Source organism: Desmodus rotundus, unplaced genomic scaffold (genome assembly GCF_022682495.2).
Source record: "Desmodus rotundus isolate HL8 unplaced genomic scaffold, HLdesRot8A.1 manual_scaffold_537, whole genome shotgun sequence".
NCBI classification, from domain to species: domain Eukaryota; kingdom Metazoa; phylum Chordata; class Mammalia; order Chiroptera; family Phyllostomidae; genus Desmodus; species Desmodus rotundus.
In genome coordinates, this window is record NW_026527629.1 from 219 (window position 1) to 17,105 (window position 16,887).

At 53.8% G+C, this 16,887-nt stretch overlaps 2 protein-coding genes across 3 annotated transcripts; one reads left to right on the forward strand and one right to left on the reverse strand.

Moving 5' to 3' along the window:
* The first annotated feature begins 2,354 nt into the window (after positions 1 to 2,354).
* FBXO46 (F-box protein 46) lies at positions 2,355 to 4,992 on the forward strand. The gene has a single exon (XM_053917946.2). It carries the CDS (start codon positions 2,470 to 2,472, stop codon positions 4,285 to 4,287), a length of 1,818 nt encoding a protein of 605 aa, XP_053773921.1. The 5' UTR covers positions 2,355 to 2,469; the 3' UTR covers positions 4,288 to 4,992.
* A 533-nt stretch (positions 4,993 to 5,525) lies between these two features.
* On the reverse strand, positions 5,526 to 16,561 carry QPCTL (glutaminyl-peptide cyclotransferase like). Of its 2 annotated transcripts, XR_011650835.1 has the most exons (8): positions 16,292 to 16,561; positions 15,660 to 15,803; positions 14,618 to 14,899; positions 12,877 to 13,029; positions 12,675 to 12,774; positions 12,090 to 12,206; positions 8,709 to 10,254; positions 5,526 to 8,054 (listed from the first exon to the last, which is right to left on the reverse strand). XR_011650835.1 is itself a non-coding variant. In XM_024569519.3 (7 exons), the coding sequence occupies exons 1-7, from the start codon at positions 16,502 to 16,504 to the stop codon at positions 10,109 to 10,111; spliced, it is 1,155 nt and encodes a 384-aa protein (XP_024425287.2). In that variant the 5' UTR covers positions 16,505 to 16,561; the 3' UTR covers positions 5,526 to 10,108. The 2 variants fall into 2 exon arrangements, 1 of the variants encoding a protein (XP_024425287.2); XM_024569519.3 differs by having other exon boundaries at positions 5,526 to 10,254.
* Positions 16,562 to 16,887: the final 326 nt, after the last annotated feature.

Genomic DNA, 16,887 nt, shown 5'->3' on the forward strand with positions numbered 1-16,887 from the left:
CTTTGAGGGTGGTCTGAGCGGGTTGGCGAGTTCCGGGGTGGTTACAAAATTTGGGGATTCCCTTTCTATTGAACCAGTATTTGGGGCCTTGAGCAAGTGTCTGCATGTGTTTGGGGGATACTTCCCTTGAGCGTAGGGGGCGCCTTGGGGTTCGGATTTGGGTTTCTTTTGTAATGTGGTAGGTTCTGTGTTTTGCAGGGGGTCTCCGTTGTGGTTTGGGGTGTTTGGTGTGTATATGATTTGGGGACCTCAGAGAGAGACTTAGAAGTGACGTAGAGTCCACAAGTACCAATTCTGGAGCCAGAATGCCTGGGCTTTCGTCTCCCCTGACTTCCTCCTGCCTATCCGAATTCAGACTTGGGGTTCAACCTTTCGGTGCCTCATCTGGACACAGGGGTGGATACACTGCCTGCTTCATAGGGACTGGCAGGATTAGCAGGAATTGTTGGAACAGTACCTAATTAGTGGACCTGCAGTAAGCACGTCTGCTATTAAAACATTCGTAGGGTTTCTTCCGGAGTGTGTGGGGGGTTCTTTTGACATCATGGTTTGATATTGTATTAGGGAGCTTTTATGTTTCAGTGAGTTCTTTTGCTATTTGAGAGGCTTCTGGTAATTAGGGAATACATGCGGAGGTTTGAAGTGAGTGTAGGCTCTCGGGAAACTGGTCTTTTGGGGCATCTGTGAGTGTGGGAAATTGATGTTGTGTTAGAGGTCTTAGTAGGTGTGGCTTTTGTGAGGGGTTCCTTGAGATTGGGGCCTTCTGTGCTGGAGGGGATATTTGTAGGTTTGGAGGTTTAAAGTAGGATTTGGAAGTATCAAGATACTTTGTGGGGCATTGATGTTCTGGAGATAAGAGTGGCAACTGATGGGAGGATTCCAGGGGGTGGTCCAGTTGGAGAGTGATAGCGGCTGTGGAAAATGGCCGTCGCTGTGTTGGTGTCCATTTCCGGGCACTTACGCGTACTGGTGGTTAGTAACCTCGGGCATCCATACGTTACAGGGGCCACGTGGTGATTTTTCTTTTAGCAAGGAACTGGGGATTCCAGCAGGGGCTGTAAGTATTTTAGTGGTAGGAAGGATTAGGGATAATGGGGGTAAGGATTTTTAGGATTAGGCCTCCCTTTGTGACTGGTGTCTGTGGGTGTTTGAAGGCCGCCTGGATTTGGGATGTGTCTACAGGACCATGAAATGATGGGCTTTTAGTGGTGTGTGTGGAATTGCCTGTATTCAGGACAGCCTACATTTCAGGGGTCAGTCAGCAAACTTTTTCCATCAAGGGCCAGATAACGTTACAGATTTTGCAAGGCCATATGTTCTCCGTTGGAACTCTTCAACTCTGCCGTTGTACCATGCAAGCAGCCATAAACAGCTAAGCAGGTTCCAATAAAACTTTATTTGCAAAGACAGGCAGTAGGGCACATTTGGCCCCAGGGCCACAGTTTGCTGACCTCCGGTCTCTAGACACGTGGAAGGGCTGAGGTGTGGAGGGAACTGGACACAGATGGGCCAGGGACCCATTGAGACTGAGGGACATGCTCCCTGTTGGCCCTGCAGTGGGAAACGGTCGTGTCTGACTCATCAGCAGAGTTGCCTCCAGATTAGGTCATGCACAAAAACTGTCGCAAAATAAAATGATCATTATTAAGAGAGCCTGAATTACAAAGTCCAGAAAGTAAGTTTGAGGGCCTGGTCTTGCGCTCTGTAACCCTTCCCCACTCTGAGCCCTCTGTGCAGCTTGGAGGGGAGGCTAGACCAGAACAGGCCTTCTTACCCCAGGGGTCTGTGGATGTGCTTAGGGGAGCGACCTGCACCGTGTTGTGCAAGCGTACGTATTTTTCTGGAGGAGGATGCACAGCTTTAAGAAATCCTGAAAGAGCCCCACAAGAAGAACAAAGCGAGGAGCCAGTTTCTTCAGGGCCTGCCTGGCTCTGGCCTCAGATTTGCTTCCCCCGCCCAGCCCGTCTTGTTTCTTCTGCGGGCTCCAGTCGCCATAACTGTGGGCAGGGCTGGGAATTCTTGTCTTTTCAGGAACTGGCTACTGTGGAGGAGCGAACAGAAAAAGGAGGAGGCGTCTATCTGTCAGCTGGTATTTTCACTGACTTTGAAGGGCCATGGCAGCAGGAGGCCCCCGGATTGTCATTGAAGGCAGGGGCCGTGGAGTAGGGTCCGTAGGGGTGGAGCGAGTTTCCAGCGCTGTTCACGCTCTGGGTGTTAAAAGAGCAGGTCCTGCTTCCTCTGTAGCCCTTCATTGGCTCGCCTGTGCAATGGGGGCAGGAACAGAGTTCTTGGTGGTGTGATTTGGTTGGTTCCATCAGGGGAGGTTGAGGTTAGGGAGGTACTGGAAGGGCAGGCCCCCCCAGCTCCCCAACCTTCTCTTTCCTGTCTCCAGGTGGCCCGTGGAGTCCCCTACCACCATCCAGGTCCTGAGATGCAGTGACCCTTGCCTGTCTGCCACCATTCCCCAGAATGGACCGTGGCAGCCTCCTGCCCTTCCAGCTCTGGTGCCCCCGGCCCTTTGGCACCTATTCACAGAACCAGCCACGCCCGCCTTCCGCAGCCCTCAAGCCGTCAGCCTGCCCCGAGCCAGGCGGCAGGGCCGAGCCAGACCACGGGCCTGCCCACTCAGAGAACACACCACCCACCTTGGCCACGGACGCCCCGGCCTCCCAGCCCACCCCGCTCCTCTCAGCCACAGCTGCTGGCGATGAGGGTCGAGTCCTGCTGGACACGTGGTATGTTATCAAGCCTGGGAATACAAAGGAGAAGGTGGCCTTCTTCGTGGCCCACCAGTGTGGTGGCAGTAGCCGGGCCAGCTCCATGAAGGTCAAGGGGCACTGGGGCAGCGACAGCTCCAAGGCCAAGCGGAGAAGGCGCTGTCTTGAGCCCACGAAAGCTCCACCGGACCCAGGGGGCCGGGAGGGGCCCGCTGCTGCTCAGGGGACCCCAGCCTCAGCTGGGGAGGATGTGGACCTCCTCTCTGTGGCCGAGATGGTGGCCCTGGTGGAACAGCGGGCTGCTCTCGCCCTGCAGAACTACCCACACTCCGGCACCCCAGCGCCTATGGTCTTTGTGTCGGCAGAGCAGGGTGGGCCTACCAAGGGCCTGGGGTCTGAACGGCGGTCTGGTGGTGGGGACTGCAGCCGTGTGGCTGAGGCAGTGGCCCACTTTGAGGCCCAACGGGACAACCCTCCAGCCAAGGGCCTTCGCAAGGAGGAGCGGCCTGGGCCAGGCCCCGGGGAGGTACGAATTGCCTTCCGTATCTCCAATGGCCGAGAGCCCCGGGCACCGGATGGCAGCTTGCCCAACGGGAGTGCGGGCCGGCAGGGCTGTGCCTACCCGGGCAGCCCGGGCCCCGGGGCCCGAGCCAAGGACAAGATTACCTGCGACCTGTACCAGCTGATCAGTCCCTCTCGGGACGCCCTCCCCAGCAATGTGGAGTTCCTTCTGGCCAGGGCAGATGAAGCCAGTGAGGGGGAGACCCCAGCCCCTGCCAGGCCTGAGGACACTCCCCCGGCTCCCCCTCCACCCCCCGCCCGGGACTGCGGAGCATCCGGCTTCCATGTGGATGTGGTGGTGACGGGCGTGGTGGACGAGTGCATCTTCTTCGGCAAGGATGGTACCAAGAATGTGAAAGAGGAGACGGTGTGCCTGACAGTGAGCCCCGAGGAGCCACCCCCGCCTGGCCAGCTCTTCTTCCTCCAGACCCGTGGGCCGGACGGGCCTCCTGAACCACCCCCGGCCGACTCGCCGGCCACTGCACCGGGCCCGGACGATACTGAGGCCACTGCGGACACCTCCCTGTGCCGCTTGTACCGGCACGTGTCACACGATTTCCTCGAGATCCGCTTCAAGATCCAGAGGCTGCTGGAGCCACGCCAGTACATGTTGCTGCTGCCCGAGCATGTGCTGGTCAAGATCTTCAGCTTCCTGCCCACCCGGGCCCTGGCGGCCCTCAAGTGCACCTGCCACCACTTCAAGGGCATCATCGAGGCGTTCGGCGTGCGGGCCATAGACTCGCGCTGGAGCCGAGACCCCCTCTACCGCGATGACCCTTGCAAGCAGTGCCGCAAGAGATACGAGAAGGGTGATGTGTCGCTCTGCCGCTGGCACCCTAAGCCCTACCACCACGACCTGCCTTATGGACGTTCCTACTGGATGTGCTGCCGCAGGGCGGATCGCGAGACGCCCGGCTGCCGCCTGGGTCTGCACGATAACAACTGGGTGCTGCCCTGCAATGGGCCTGGTGGGGGCGGGGGCCGGGCTGGCCGGGAGGAGGGGAGGTGAAGCCGGGGGCGCGGGGAGAGCCCACCATGCCCACCCCCTCCCCATGGGAGCCAAGAGCCGGGACTGGGTCCCCAGCCATACCCCCAGTCCAGGCAGCGTTGACCCCCCTCCAGGACTGACCCCTGGTGCAGGGGGATGACCTAAGAAAGCACTCTGATTGACCCCTGTCGGTTTTCTACTCTTCAGACCCAGGGCCGGGGACCCTCGAGGAGGGTGTTTTTTTATGAGCATCTCAAGTTTTTCTGCATTCAGCCCTAGCACCCTTCCTGCCACTCTCTACACCCCAGGGACCCACCAGCAGGGAGCAGACGGCAGCTAATTTTGGTACTACTTAAGGGTTCCCCCATCCTGGCCCCCTCCCGTACTCTTCCCCACGGCGCTGTCTCTGGAGCTGTGTTTTCTCTGGCAAGAGGCTGCAGTGCCCAAGGCTGGCACCTCTCCTAAGCTACCGTATCAAGGCTTCCCCTCTTCAGAAATTGGAGGGGGGGGGCGGGGAGCATCAGATCATAGATCAAACTGGGCATGTTTCTTGGCAGCCTGCCATTCTAGATGTCTTCCCCGACAAAAAATAAAAATCACTGTTTTCTCTTTAACCCTAAGGTACCAGTCTCTCCACTTCCCCCGAAGGGAAATAGAAAAAAAGATGAACTATATAAATTTCCCCCCTGCCATTATTTAAGCTATTGCCATCACTTCCCCCCCCCCTCCAAAAAAAAAGCTGTGAAGCCCTTTGCCTCGCTCTTGACAGCGTGGGGGGCCAGTGGGCAGGGACTGTGGGTTTGAATTTCTGGGTTGCTTTCCCTTCCACTCCGGGCACTTGTTCAGGCTTCGGGGTCTCCACCCTGACCCTCATACGTCTTTAGAAGCCTCTGGTTAACTTGAGACCTTTATTTTTCAGGCGGTTTGGTCTGGGGTGTTTTTGTTTGTTCTGTTTGGGTTTTTTGTTTCTGCTTTTGTTGTTGTTCATTTTTCCATCCCTATGGTTCTGGAAGCTTCTAGCGCGTGGCATCTGACCAGTTTTGAATTGGTCCTTTCTATAAAATCCATATTTATAAGGCTGGGCCCAGACTGGTTTTGTGTTGTTCAGGGAGAGAATTTGGGAGAGGAGGGAGCCATGGGTCCGTGCGTGGGGAGATGGAAGAGGCTGAGAGAAAAGGATCCTTAGCCGAGTTCCTTAGCATGAAATTATTTTTGCCTCTTCATCTGTGTCGGTTTGGATTCAAATCTCAAAATAGTAGTAGCTTAAACAAGAAAGTGTTTATTTCTTTAGAAATCCAGGGGCCTGGAAGTCACCAGGAGCCCAGGCTCCTTCTAGCTCACCGCATCGTTCTTTGCCTGTGGTCCTCCCCCTCCCGGTCTGAGAGGACTGCCGGGACTCCAGCCATCACCGATTTGCAGGAAGGGAAACCCCTTCCTCCTGGGAGTACTGCAGTGGAGAGTAGGCTCTCAAGTAACATTTCATTATAACATCGAGGAGATGACATGGGAACTCAACCCTTGTTTATGTCAGTCAGCCTGTGGTAACATTGGTTTTGTTATACAGCACTTCGCTTAAAGTTGCAGAACCTACCAACGATGTTAAGTGACGACTTACTATACTTCTGTGTAGTTCTCATTGGTCAGAACTGGGGCATATGGAAGAGCTGCAGAGGAGACTGGGAAATGCAGTCTTTTAGCTGTATTATGCCCCCAGCGTAAAAGACTCTTACTAAAAAGGATCCCTGTAATGAAAGTTTTAAAATACTCAATTATTTACTAAGTATAAAGGGATTAAGACATTTAAAAGCCTCAAGGATAAAAGAAAAGGGAAAATGGATATTGAGAGGCAGCCAACATTCTTCGATAGTCTTATCAGGGAATCAAAATTTCCAGAGAGACTGGGATATATCATAGTAGTTATTCAATGCTTAGATTGTAGAATCAAAGAGACCTGGGTTTGAATTTTGGCTTAGTTTTCTGGGACTTCAGTTTCCTGTGGAGGGAGTACCAGATTATTTGGAGTCTTCTGAAAACAGGAAGTAAAAAAAATCTTAAAAGCATCAAATAGCCAATAAAATAGTTAGGGACACACTAAGCTGATAATTTAAGGGAAAAGTTTATGGGGCCTGGAAGCCACTTTTGCTCCGAGGGCGGTTGCTGATGTGGACAAACTTGGGTTTCCCATTCGTAGCCTTACTGGGACAGGCAGAAGTCAAGGCCAATGCCTGCCCAAGGTGGGAAACCTGCTAGGAGCTAGGAGTCCCCCAAGCTGAGGTAAGGATGACCCAGAAGACTGCAAAGAAGTTCCAAACACCGAGGGCAGCACAAGACCAAAGAAAGAAAAAAGTAGACCTGAACACCCTCAGTCGCAGGCTGGCCCTCGGCCCGGGTTTGCATCAGCGATACTTCCAGCTGAGATGTCTTACAGAAACGTAAATCCCCCAGTGGAAGGAACTGCCATCTGGAGTCCCCACACATACTTTTCAGACAATGAGTGGTATACAGGTAACCAAATACACATGGAAATAAGCCAGCAGGAGCAAGCACCGGCGGAAGCAGCAGCAAGAGCATCTTCAGATGGGTGAGACTACATCACAGATCAGAATACGGCAAGAGCTTGGAAATATCTTCAGGGAACTCAGAAATGAATAATGGCCCAGCAGATAGGAAAGGAAAGAGCCCCCATTTACCTGTGTTTGGCCTTATATAACGCTCACCTTTGGCCCAAATTTTTGAGGGAAAAATAGGGATGTGCATTATACGTAGGTGCACGTGATACGCGAGCGCGTTATGCACAAAATACGGTAATAGCCAGAAGTTAAAGACTCAGTGGCTGAGCTAAACAGCAGATTACGACACAACTGATGATTTACTGAACCCAGAGATAAGTCTGAAAAGCAGCAGAGACCAAAAAAAAAGCTTATAGAGGATAGAGTGAGAAAGTCTAGTATTTAATTGGCATTCTAGAATCAGAAGAGAGAACGGCAAAAATATTTAAAGATGACGGCTCCTTTACACCTGGCCGGTTAAAAGCCAATGAGCCCAGTGAGTCATAAGCAGGATAAATAAAAAGAAATGGACACCTAGACTCTGTAGTGAAAGTGTCCAGCTGTGTGCTCTTCAGCAAGGATTCCTCTGAAGCTGTTTCTTTTCATTCTTTTAAAAGATTTTATTTATTTTTAGAGAGGGGAAGGGAGGGAGGGACAGAGAGGCAAACATCGATTGGTTGCCTCTCACACTCCCCCTACTGGCAACCTGGCCGCAAACCAGGCATGTGCCCTGACTGGGAATCGAACCCGCGACCGTTCATTCACAGGCCGACACTCAATCCACTGAGTCACACCAGCTGGTGTGAAGCTCAGTTTCTTAATCTGAAAAATTAGAATACTGATGGGTCCTCAAAAGACTGACGTGATATGTCACATCCAGAGTGCTCAACAAGTGTGTTTACTAAATACACACAGTGGCCCCTTCATAGTATGAGGCTGAGGGACCCCAAGTTCAGGGGACAAATGGGAGTTGGGGGAAACGCCTGGCCAAGCAGCAGCAGCAGCAGCAGCAGCAGCCATGTGTGACATGGAGCTCACAGGCCTTACCCAGATTCATGAAAAACCATCAGGCCCCTTGCCCAGTGCCGGCCATGTAGTGCAATCAACCCAGATGTCTTATAGGGAGACGGGGCTGGGGATGTAGCGCATACACTGCTTCCCCTCTCGAACTTGGAGATGATGTCTCATCTTCTTCACAGCTGTGAGGCTAAGGGGATGTGGCGCATTTATTCCGTTAATCTTCACCCAAGGGTATGTTTATTTTCAGAGAAAGAGGAAGGAAGAGGGGAAGATATCAATCAGTTGCCTCCTGTATGAACTCAGACCGGGGATGAGCCCGCACTCTAGGAATGTGTCCCTGCCAGGGATCCAACCTGCAACCTTTTGGTGTACGGGGTGACGCTCCAACCAACTGAGCCACCTGGCCAGGGCGACAGGGTGCACTTTTAAGTGCGCAGCACCGTGCCTACCACACAAGAAATGAACGAATGGGAATCTCCCTGTGGTGTGAAGCCCTCTGGCTCGTGTTTGCCGATAGCCCTTTCTGAACTCTGGACTTCTGCCAATCCCACCTCTAAGAGGTCCTTAGTCCGTACCCCTCCCCAAAGCCCATTCTAATTGCACCCAGTAAAAAGCCTCGGGAGGGGTCACTTGTAACCACCTGTTGGTCCAGCACAGGTAACTTCTGGAAGGGAGGTAGGTCGCAGGGTTAGGGGCACAGCCGTGAGTGAGAATCTGGCCTCTGTGTGAACAATGGTTCCTAAGTCTTGGACCCGACCCTCTCTCATCTGCAAAATGAGACCCAGAAGTACACCTACTGCAGGATTTGTGGGAGACTGAGTTGCAATATATATAATATAAAGTACTCCTGGTGCCTGGCCATGTGGTACCCACCACATGTCCGCAACTGCGGCAGAACGTGAAACGAGAACCTTCGGTTCATCCTCTCGGTCAGTATCCGGAGTTTCGGTGCACTGAGTTCTGGAATGTTCTCCAGCCCTGAGTTGGCTCAGACGGCCAGTGCTCGCCTTGACTATTTAGTAACCCTCCATCCTGGCCTGGCATCCCTGCTACCAACCAGGTCTCCCTCCAAGTCACAAAGGCCGCAGGCCCCGAGCCAGCACAGGGACTCCCTTTCTAGGCACCCTCCGTGTCTTCAGAGAAGGCTTGCCACGCAGCTGGGAGCACACCAAAATTAAAGGCCGGCACGCCCCAAACTTTGCTGCTGATGAGATCTCCTTGGGTGCTTGTTAGCGTCCCAGCCCCTCCCTGCAGTTCCGATTCATTAGGTCTGGGAGGAACCTGGGAGTCTGCATGTTTTCCTAAGTACCCCATTGAGTCTGAAAATTAGGTAGCATTTGGAAACACTTCCTCAGGCCATGGCTAGTTGTAGTTAAACCCACGATCTCCCACTCCGATACGCACAACTAACAGGGACAGGGTGGTGTGGTACAACTATTTTGCGGCGACTCCGGTCTGTCTTCTTTCTATAAGCAAACTCAAACTATTCAAACCTCATGTTTCCCAAAGTATCTTCTGACATACCTGTGCTTCTCTGAGGTGCTCCCCAGCACGGGGTTCCATGGTGAAATACTTGGGGAGACACTGCATTGTCTTACGCTTGAAAATTCACATCATGCAATGTAGGAACTCGCTTAATGTTGTCTCACCCCGCTTCTTTGGTCCTTTTTCTCATGCGACACCTACTAGGCTAGTTCTGCAGAGTACGTTTTGCATAAACGCTAGTTTATTGCCCACTGGGTCTGCAGAATCTGGAGTTCCCAAGGGAAGGCTTTATCCCCTCTGTTCCTGCTTCCCAGCACGTCCTCTGTGGGCCCCACGTGGCACATCCATGTGGGAGTTAGGTTTGGACTGGTGCCGTGGCCTGGCTGCCATCCTGGAGAATGAACTGCCACAAAGAGAGAGGCCATAGAGACTTCATTGGATTTGGTGGTGTTGCTGGTCCAGACGCCAGTCCATGGTTTGCCGACCAAACCTGAGAATAGCACTTGGTCCTTGCAAACCTTCAGCCCAGCATCTCCCTCGGAGCAGGGCCCACGCTCGTATTCCCTTGGCTTTCACCCCACGACATTCTCTTCTAGGTCTCTGAAGAGCGGCAGCTTGAGATCATCAAAGGAAAGAGGGTCTTCTGATCGTAGCACAAGCAGAGCCAACGGTATTACAAAGGACAAGCCGGCATGCCCGCTGTGGGCTGGCCTGAGCTCTTCTGGCTCTGGGGGTGTCCTTGGCACATGACATGCTGGATGCTTTTCCTTCAGAGTAAGTCCGGCAGGCTAGAGTCCCAGGTATTCGGCCAGGAATATGGCGAGGATGCGGCTCAGGTTGTGGACCGTGGGTGGGTGCAGGTTGGCCTCCGAGTCGTCAGGCGTGTGCCAGACAGCCGGGAAGGGCGTGGAGATGAGGTGGAGCACCGGGACCCCTGGAGGACAGAGAGAAGGCTCGGTCAGGCCTATGGCTGACCCAGGAGCCCAGGCCAAGGCCAGCCCTCCCCCGCAGAAAGCACTTTGTCCTGGCACTTGAAGAACTCTAAGTGTAAGAGGGTGCATGTTAGCTAAAAAATATATACCCAGTCCCTGGCTGGGTGGCTTACTTGATTGGACAGTTGTCCCGTACACCAAAGGTTGCAGGTTTGATCCTTGTTCAGGGCACTTACCTAGACTGTGGGTCTGATCCTCAGCTGGGGCACCCATGGGAGGCAACTGACTGATGTTTCTTTCTCCCTGCCCCTCCCTTGAAAATCAATACATGTATCCTCAGGTAAGGATTAAAAAGCAACAACAATGGATTACAGGAAGACCAGGGAAAGGGGCAGATGTCATTGACCTTCCTCGCCAGGTATATCTATCAGGCTCTTTTTCTCTTCTTTACTAGTAGTCAGCGCTTACACACTACTGCTCTATTCCAGGCCGTGTTCTAAGGCCATATGTCACATGTACACACCATTTTACCCTTATAATCTTTAAGGCGGGTACCTCAGTTACTGCCATTGTACAGGTGTGAACGCAGGCAAAGAGGGAGGCAGAGTGGTTTGCTTAAGGTCCCGCCTCTAGTAAACAGCACAGTCAGAATTTGAACCCAGGCCACCTGCCTCCAGAGTCTGCGCTGTTACCCACTGTTCTACGCTGAATTCCCATCCTCAGAGCACTTCTCTGTGTCTGTCCAGATTTGCTAAATATCGGTCCCCGCACTAGACAGGTGCTTTGTGGCGTATCACTGTATCCCTGACACATCACTCAGTGCCTTGGGAAGTATTCATTGATTGAATCAATAAAGAAGGCATTGTTGTCCTGGCTGGTGTGGCTTAGTGGATTGAGGGCCAGCCTGCATAGCCAAAGGTCGCCAGTTCGATTCCCAGTCAGGGCACACGCCTGGGTTGCTGGTCAGGTCCCCAGTTGTTGGGGGGCGGTGTGAGAGGCAACTGATTGGCGTATCTCACACATCAGTGTTTCTCTCCCTCTCTTTCTCCCTCCCTTCCCCTCTAAAAATAAATAAATAAAGTCTTTAAAAAGAAAAAGGAAAAAGAAGGCATTGTAAGGAATGCATATTTGTTGAATGAGTAAATTACAGGGTGAAAATTTAAGAAGCAGCCAAGCACTGTGTAAGCAGGCCTTTCATATACCTAATCTCATCTCCTCCCAAACCTGTGATTACCTATATACACAGAGACATGCTCTTTATGTAAAATCTCTTCATTTTTTCCAGGATAAATGGGGACTCAGAGAGGCTAAATCATTTGCCTTAGGTCAACCAGTGCTAAGCTGCAGATCCTAGAACCTAGACCAGTCCTGAAACCTATGTTCTGAACCCCTCGACCAGATGTCTTCCACCCTGGCTGTGCATCGGAATCAGCGGGGAGTTCCGTAGAAATAACACAAAGGCCCAAGACTGTGATGTGGTGGGCCCGACGTGTGGCCGGGCATTTCTCGAAGCTCCTCGGGTGATTCTGCTGGGCTGCCAGGGCCTGACGCACACACAACAATAGCTCACATTCTCACATGCTTGTTATGTGCCGGGCACTGGTCCAAGAACGGTCTTCACATTTTGTGCCAGCACATTCAACCCCTCAGGAAGACAGGAACTGAGATGGGCTATTATTGTTCCCATCCAACAGATGAGAAAATCGAGGCACAGAGAGATTAAGCAACTTGAAACCAGTCCCCCGCCCTGGGAAGGGGCCAGGGCCAGGTCCCATCTGTGGCTCCAGTGGACCGCTGCCCCACGCATTCCGCCCCTACCTCTCCATTTGGCAAGTACCTCGGCGGAGGAAAGGGATGTGGTCATCTTCCACAGAGCCAGGGGGCTCCCCAGGCTGGAAGTACATCACTTCCTGAGGATGGGACTGTAGCAGGTTCAAACGGTGCAGGCGCTTCTCTGGAGGCAGTGGGGATTAGAGAGCAAAGGTCAGCCCCTCAGGGGTCAAAGGTTCCCCTGCTTACAAATCAGAGGTGGGCAGGGGGTCTGAAGGTAAAGCACTGATTATCCCACAGAAAGAATGACTGTTACCCTTACTGCAGGTGTCCCGTGCTCCCTGTTGGCATTACTATTGTGCCCACTTCACAGACAGGAGCTTGAGGCTCAGGGATGAAGCCACTTGCCCAAGTTCACACAGCTGGTAAGGAGAGTTCGGATTCGAACCCAGGACTATCTGACCCCATGCCCCATTTGTAATCACGACTGCCGCGGGATCAGTTTGTGTTCTGTCCTTTGTGTTAGTGCCTTACAGGGAGGCTAGGGAGGTAAAGGGAGGGCTGGACGAGCCCTCTGAGGATGGGTACCTGCCCCACTCCAGCCTGCCCACCCACATCCCAGGCTGGAGCCTGCCTCCTCGGTCAGCCTTACCGATGCTTTTCAGCCGATGGAACCAGCGGGCTGTGCGAGGGAAGTGACTGTAGAAGGTTGGATGGGGGGCTCCCAGGAGATCCAGAAGCACAAAGAGCTCCTAGGGAGAGAAGCCAGGACGGGAGAGGCCAGGTAGGAGGCTGCCAACCCTGCCTCACCTCCTCCCTCCCTCACTGGAACCCAGCAGGGGCCCTAGTCTTACAATCGCCTGGATCCTGGTGGGGCCAGGACTGTGGGGTGCAGACTCCATGAGCTGGGCCAGGTGCCGGGAGCCATAGAGGGAGTCCTTGGGTCCCCACTCCTTCAGCGCCTCTTCACCGTCCAAGAAGAGCAGCTGCAAGGTCACCGGGGCTGCCTGTAGGAGATGGGGCTCAGTGCCAGCCCTCACCTCAGCCCACCCCCATTTCTTGCCCCCTTGTGGAGCTGAATGGGTCAAACTTGGTCTTCTCACTCACAGACATAGTGGCCTGGAGTGCAGACTCTGAGCCAGACTGCCGGGGTTCAAATCCTGGCTCAACTGCTTCCTGGCTGAGCAGTCACGGGTAAGTTACTAACTCCTCAAATCAGTTTCCTCATGTAGAAATGGGGTTATAATAGTTCTAGTGACGGGGTAGGATTTGAATCCAAGTCCTACAATAGTGACGGGCATACAGTAACTCAATAAGGGTTGGCTCTGATAACCACCACTAAATCCTATAGCCCATTTACCAAAAGAGACAGACCCCAAAGTGAATAATTATACAAGCAGTGAAATGCAATTGGGACAAATGTTTCCCAGAACTACAGGGTCTTAAAGAAGCACAGGGAGCGGGTAGGGGATAGCCTGGCCTGGGGAGCATGTCAGGTTTGTTGGAAAGGGATGTTTGCGCCTGGCTGGTGTGGCTCAGTGGATTGAGCATGGGCATGCAAATCAAAGGGTCACGGTTCAATTCCCAGTCAGAGCACATGCCTGAGTTGCAGGCCAGGTCCCCAGTGCGGAGTGTGTGAGATGCAGCCATAGAGGGATTTCCTCTCTCTCTCTTTCTGCTTCCCTTCCCCTAGTAAATAAAATCTTAAAACAAAATAATAATAAAGGGATGTTTACACTGAGGGTAAGTGGGAGCTGGCCTGGCAAAGCAGAGTGGAAGGAAGAGTGTTCCCAGGCAAAGAAGCTATATGTCCCAGGACTGAGGCCAGAGAGGTTTGAGGAGAGGCCTGAGGGGCCAGCAAGGATCAGGGAGCTTTGGGACACTGGGGTTTAAGCCACAGGAGGGGGTCTGAGCAGGGGAGGAGTGTGAGGAAACTTGGGTTTCATTCATTCCTGCCACGCATTTTAACTGACACCTACTTTGTTCCAGGCAGCGCTCTGGGCCCAGGGAACAGAGCAGGAACAAAAGCAGTCGAGTCCCCCCCACTTAGATGGAGCGTATTCCCGTTGTGGAGACAGACAGACAAACCAACATAAGCGCCACAAACCATGGGACAGTGACGGGGGGTTGGGAAGGCCTCGCTGGGCAGGTAACATCGAAGTGGACACCTGAATGAAGGATGGGAGCCAGCTGGGGAGATATCCGAGAAAAGCCCACTCCTGACAGAGCAAACAGTAAGTGCCAGGGCCCCGAGGTGGGAGTGAATCTTGTGGATTTAAGGTACACGGGCAGTGGGTAGCTAGAGTGGAGTGAGCAAGGGCTGGCGAGGGCTGGCAGATGAGACTAGAGAGGTAGTGGGGCCACCTCTTGGGCCCCTATAAGAACTCTGGCTAATGCATGGAATGAAGGAGCCATGGGAGGATCTGGGGCAAGGGAAAGAGAGACAGGATCTGACATTCAGGACAGAGAAGGATTTCTGTGGCTTTGTGTGTGCCATAGAGGCAAGAAGACAAGACCAGGCAGGGGAAGGTGGAGACTTCAACCAAGGGAGAGGTGGCGCCGGCCCTCCACCCTTACCCTGCCCCCATTCCTCACCTGATCCTTGGCTCTGCTCAGCTCCTGGTCGAGGGCCTGGGCCAGCTCCAGCAGCAGGGCGCAAGGCACAGCTGAATCCGTGGCCCCCACAAAGGGGGCCAACTCAGATGGGAAGAGCTTCGAGTCATAATGGCAGGCAAGGGTGAGGTGATGGGCAGCCCCCGGGTCCAGCGTGGCCACTACGTTGGCAAAGTCCAGTAGCCCCAGGGGTGTTGAGGCTGTGAAGGCGTCCAGCTCCACATGCCAGCCTGCCGTCAGTGTCCGTAAAGTGGCCTCCAGGAACTAGTGGCAAGAGAGGTGGGAGGGTGGGTGGGGGTACAGGGGGAGGTCAGGAGAAGGGCCATGTGACCTGGGCCATGCAGAGCAGTCTGGTCGGGCTGCCTCACAAGTCCCATTTGGGTCTGAATCATTCCTTTAACACACTTCTGCTGAGTATCCATCCACTAAGTGCCAGACATGGAATGACCCACCTCTTGATGCCAAGACTAATCCCAGCTCATCTTCGATAGAGGAGGGGACACTGTATGCCAAGCCCTGTTCTAGGCACTCTATAGGGTAGGGACTGTCAGTGGTTCAACTTGCAGATGAGGAGACTGAGGCACAGAGGGCTTAAGAAACTACTGCAAGGTCACACTCCAAGTGGCTGAATTGGGATTTGAATTCAGGCAGTATTCAAAGGATTCTCGATGCTTTCTGAGAGGCAATTTAGAGGTGTTACAGCACCAGCTCTGGAGCCAAACTGTTTGGTTGAAACCCTTGGTACACCATTTATTAACTGTGGGATTTGGGCAAAATGCCCAACTGCTCTGGGCCTCAGTTTCCCTATCTGCATAAAGAAGATCACATTGATACCCACCTCACAGGGCTGTTACTTGTGCCTAGCACGTAGTAAAGGAGGGCAGTACAGCAAGGCGGTTACTCTAGAGTAAGACTAGCTCCACTATGAGCTACAGCTCTGCCCTTAATGCTTTGGGATCTTGGGCAGAATGGCCATTTCCCATTTTCTAGCGGTCTGAGGAGTCACGTGCAGCCCATTACCCACCTTTCTGACTTGGAGATTGCCTGGGCTGCCCGGGGTCCGTACAACCAGCAGGGGGCGCAGATAAGTGTTCCAGAGACGCTGTGGGTCCAATTGCCCCACTACTCTCCGCATTCGGGCTTCGGGGAGGCTTCCGATCCACTGGCCCTTGGGTTGGGGTTGGGGGGGCGATGGGGAAGAGAAGAGCAGAGCGTGTGAGCAACCCCATTCTGACCCTATCCCAGGCGCCGTCGCCCCTAAGAAACCCCGGTTCCTCTTTCTAATCGCGTCTTCCAGCATCAGAGATTTCTAGGATAAATCCTAGACGCGGGAAAATTCCCTCCCCAAGCCCATCCGGTCCAGCCTACCCCAATCCTGATGGGGAAATCGAGGCCCAGAAACAGGAGGGGACACTTCCAAATAGTTGTCTTTAGGATTAGAACCCAGAACTTCCACTTTCATTACTCCAGACCCTTCCTCTTAAAGGAGAGCCACTATTACAGAACAAGCCCAAATACCCATTCCACTGACAAGCGTCCTAAAGACAACGGCAGCACCTGCGGCTAGGGCCATATGATAAAGCCACGTCCACCCGAGACCTTAGGTAAGGGGAGACGAAAAACTGAGAGCCCCCGCTGTGCTCCGCCGGTCCTCACCCGCAGATCCCGACCCGGAGGCAGCTCCTCACTCCGGTGGTGGTGCCAGCCGCTCCAGACCGTGTAGAACGCCGAGGCCACGGCCAGCGCCAGCAGCAGCAGGGGCAACAGCTGCGCCCGCGGGAGCAGGCGGCGATTGGGGGGCGTGGGTGCCTGCAAGAGGCCGTGTTCCCCGAGCCGTACCCGGGGCCGCCCGCGGCCCCCGGAACGCATGGCAGCTTTGCCCAGAAACCGGTCCGGGACCGCGGATCGAATTTAGGCCCAGCCAAGTCCCACCCCATGGAATCACCGGGCGAATGAACAACAAGAGCGACTGCACCGTCCAACCCTCTGCCAGCAGTGAAGCCAATGGGAACTCTCGTTCTGAGGACCCGCCTCTCCATCTCCCTGGGGCTTTGGCGTCGGTTCCCCTGAGAGTTGCGCAACCCAAAAGGGAGTGCGAAGCGGTTAGGCTCCGCCTCAGCTTTGGAGGGGAAGCCAATTAGAAGCGTTTGATCATGGAAAACCTTCGACCTCCCGGGCGCAGGTCCACGCCCCCCCCTCCCCCGGTTGTAGGCAAAGGCTTGGTTTCGCGAAGTTGTAAAGATCAATATACA

What these genes read in the sequence shown, in the direction of transcription:
- QPCTL (XM_024569519.3), bottom strand. Translation starts at nt 16,504, where the DNA reads ATGCGTTCCGGGGGCCGCGGGCGGCCCCGGGTACGGCTCGGGGAACAC. An exon ending in CCACCAGGATCCAGGCGATT is followed by an intron (nt 12,775 to 12,876) that starts GTAAGACTAGGG and finishes TTCTCTCCCTAG; the next exon opens with GAGCTCTTTGTGCTTCTGGA. An exon ending in CCATCGGCTGAAAAGCATCG is followed by an intron (nt 12,207 to 12,674) that starts GTAAGGCTGACC and finishes CACTGCCTCCAG; the next exon opens with AGAAGCGCCTGCACCGTTTG.
- FBXO46 (XM_053917946.2), top strand. Translation starts at nt 2,470, where the DNA reads ATGGACCGTGGCAGCCTCCTGCCCTTCCAGCTCTGGTGCCCCCGGCCC.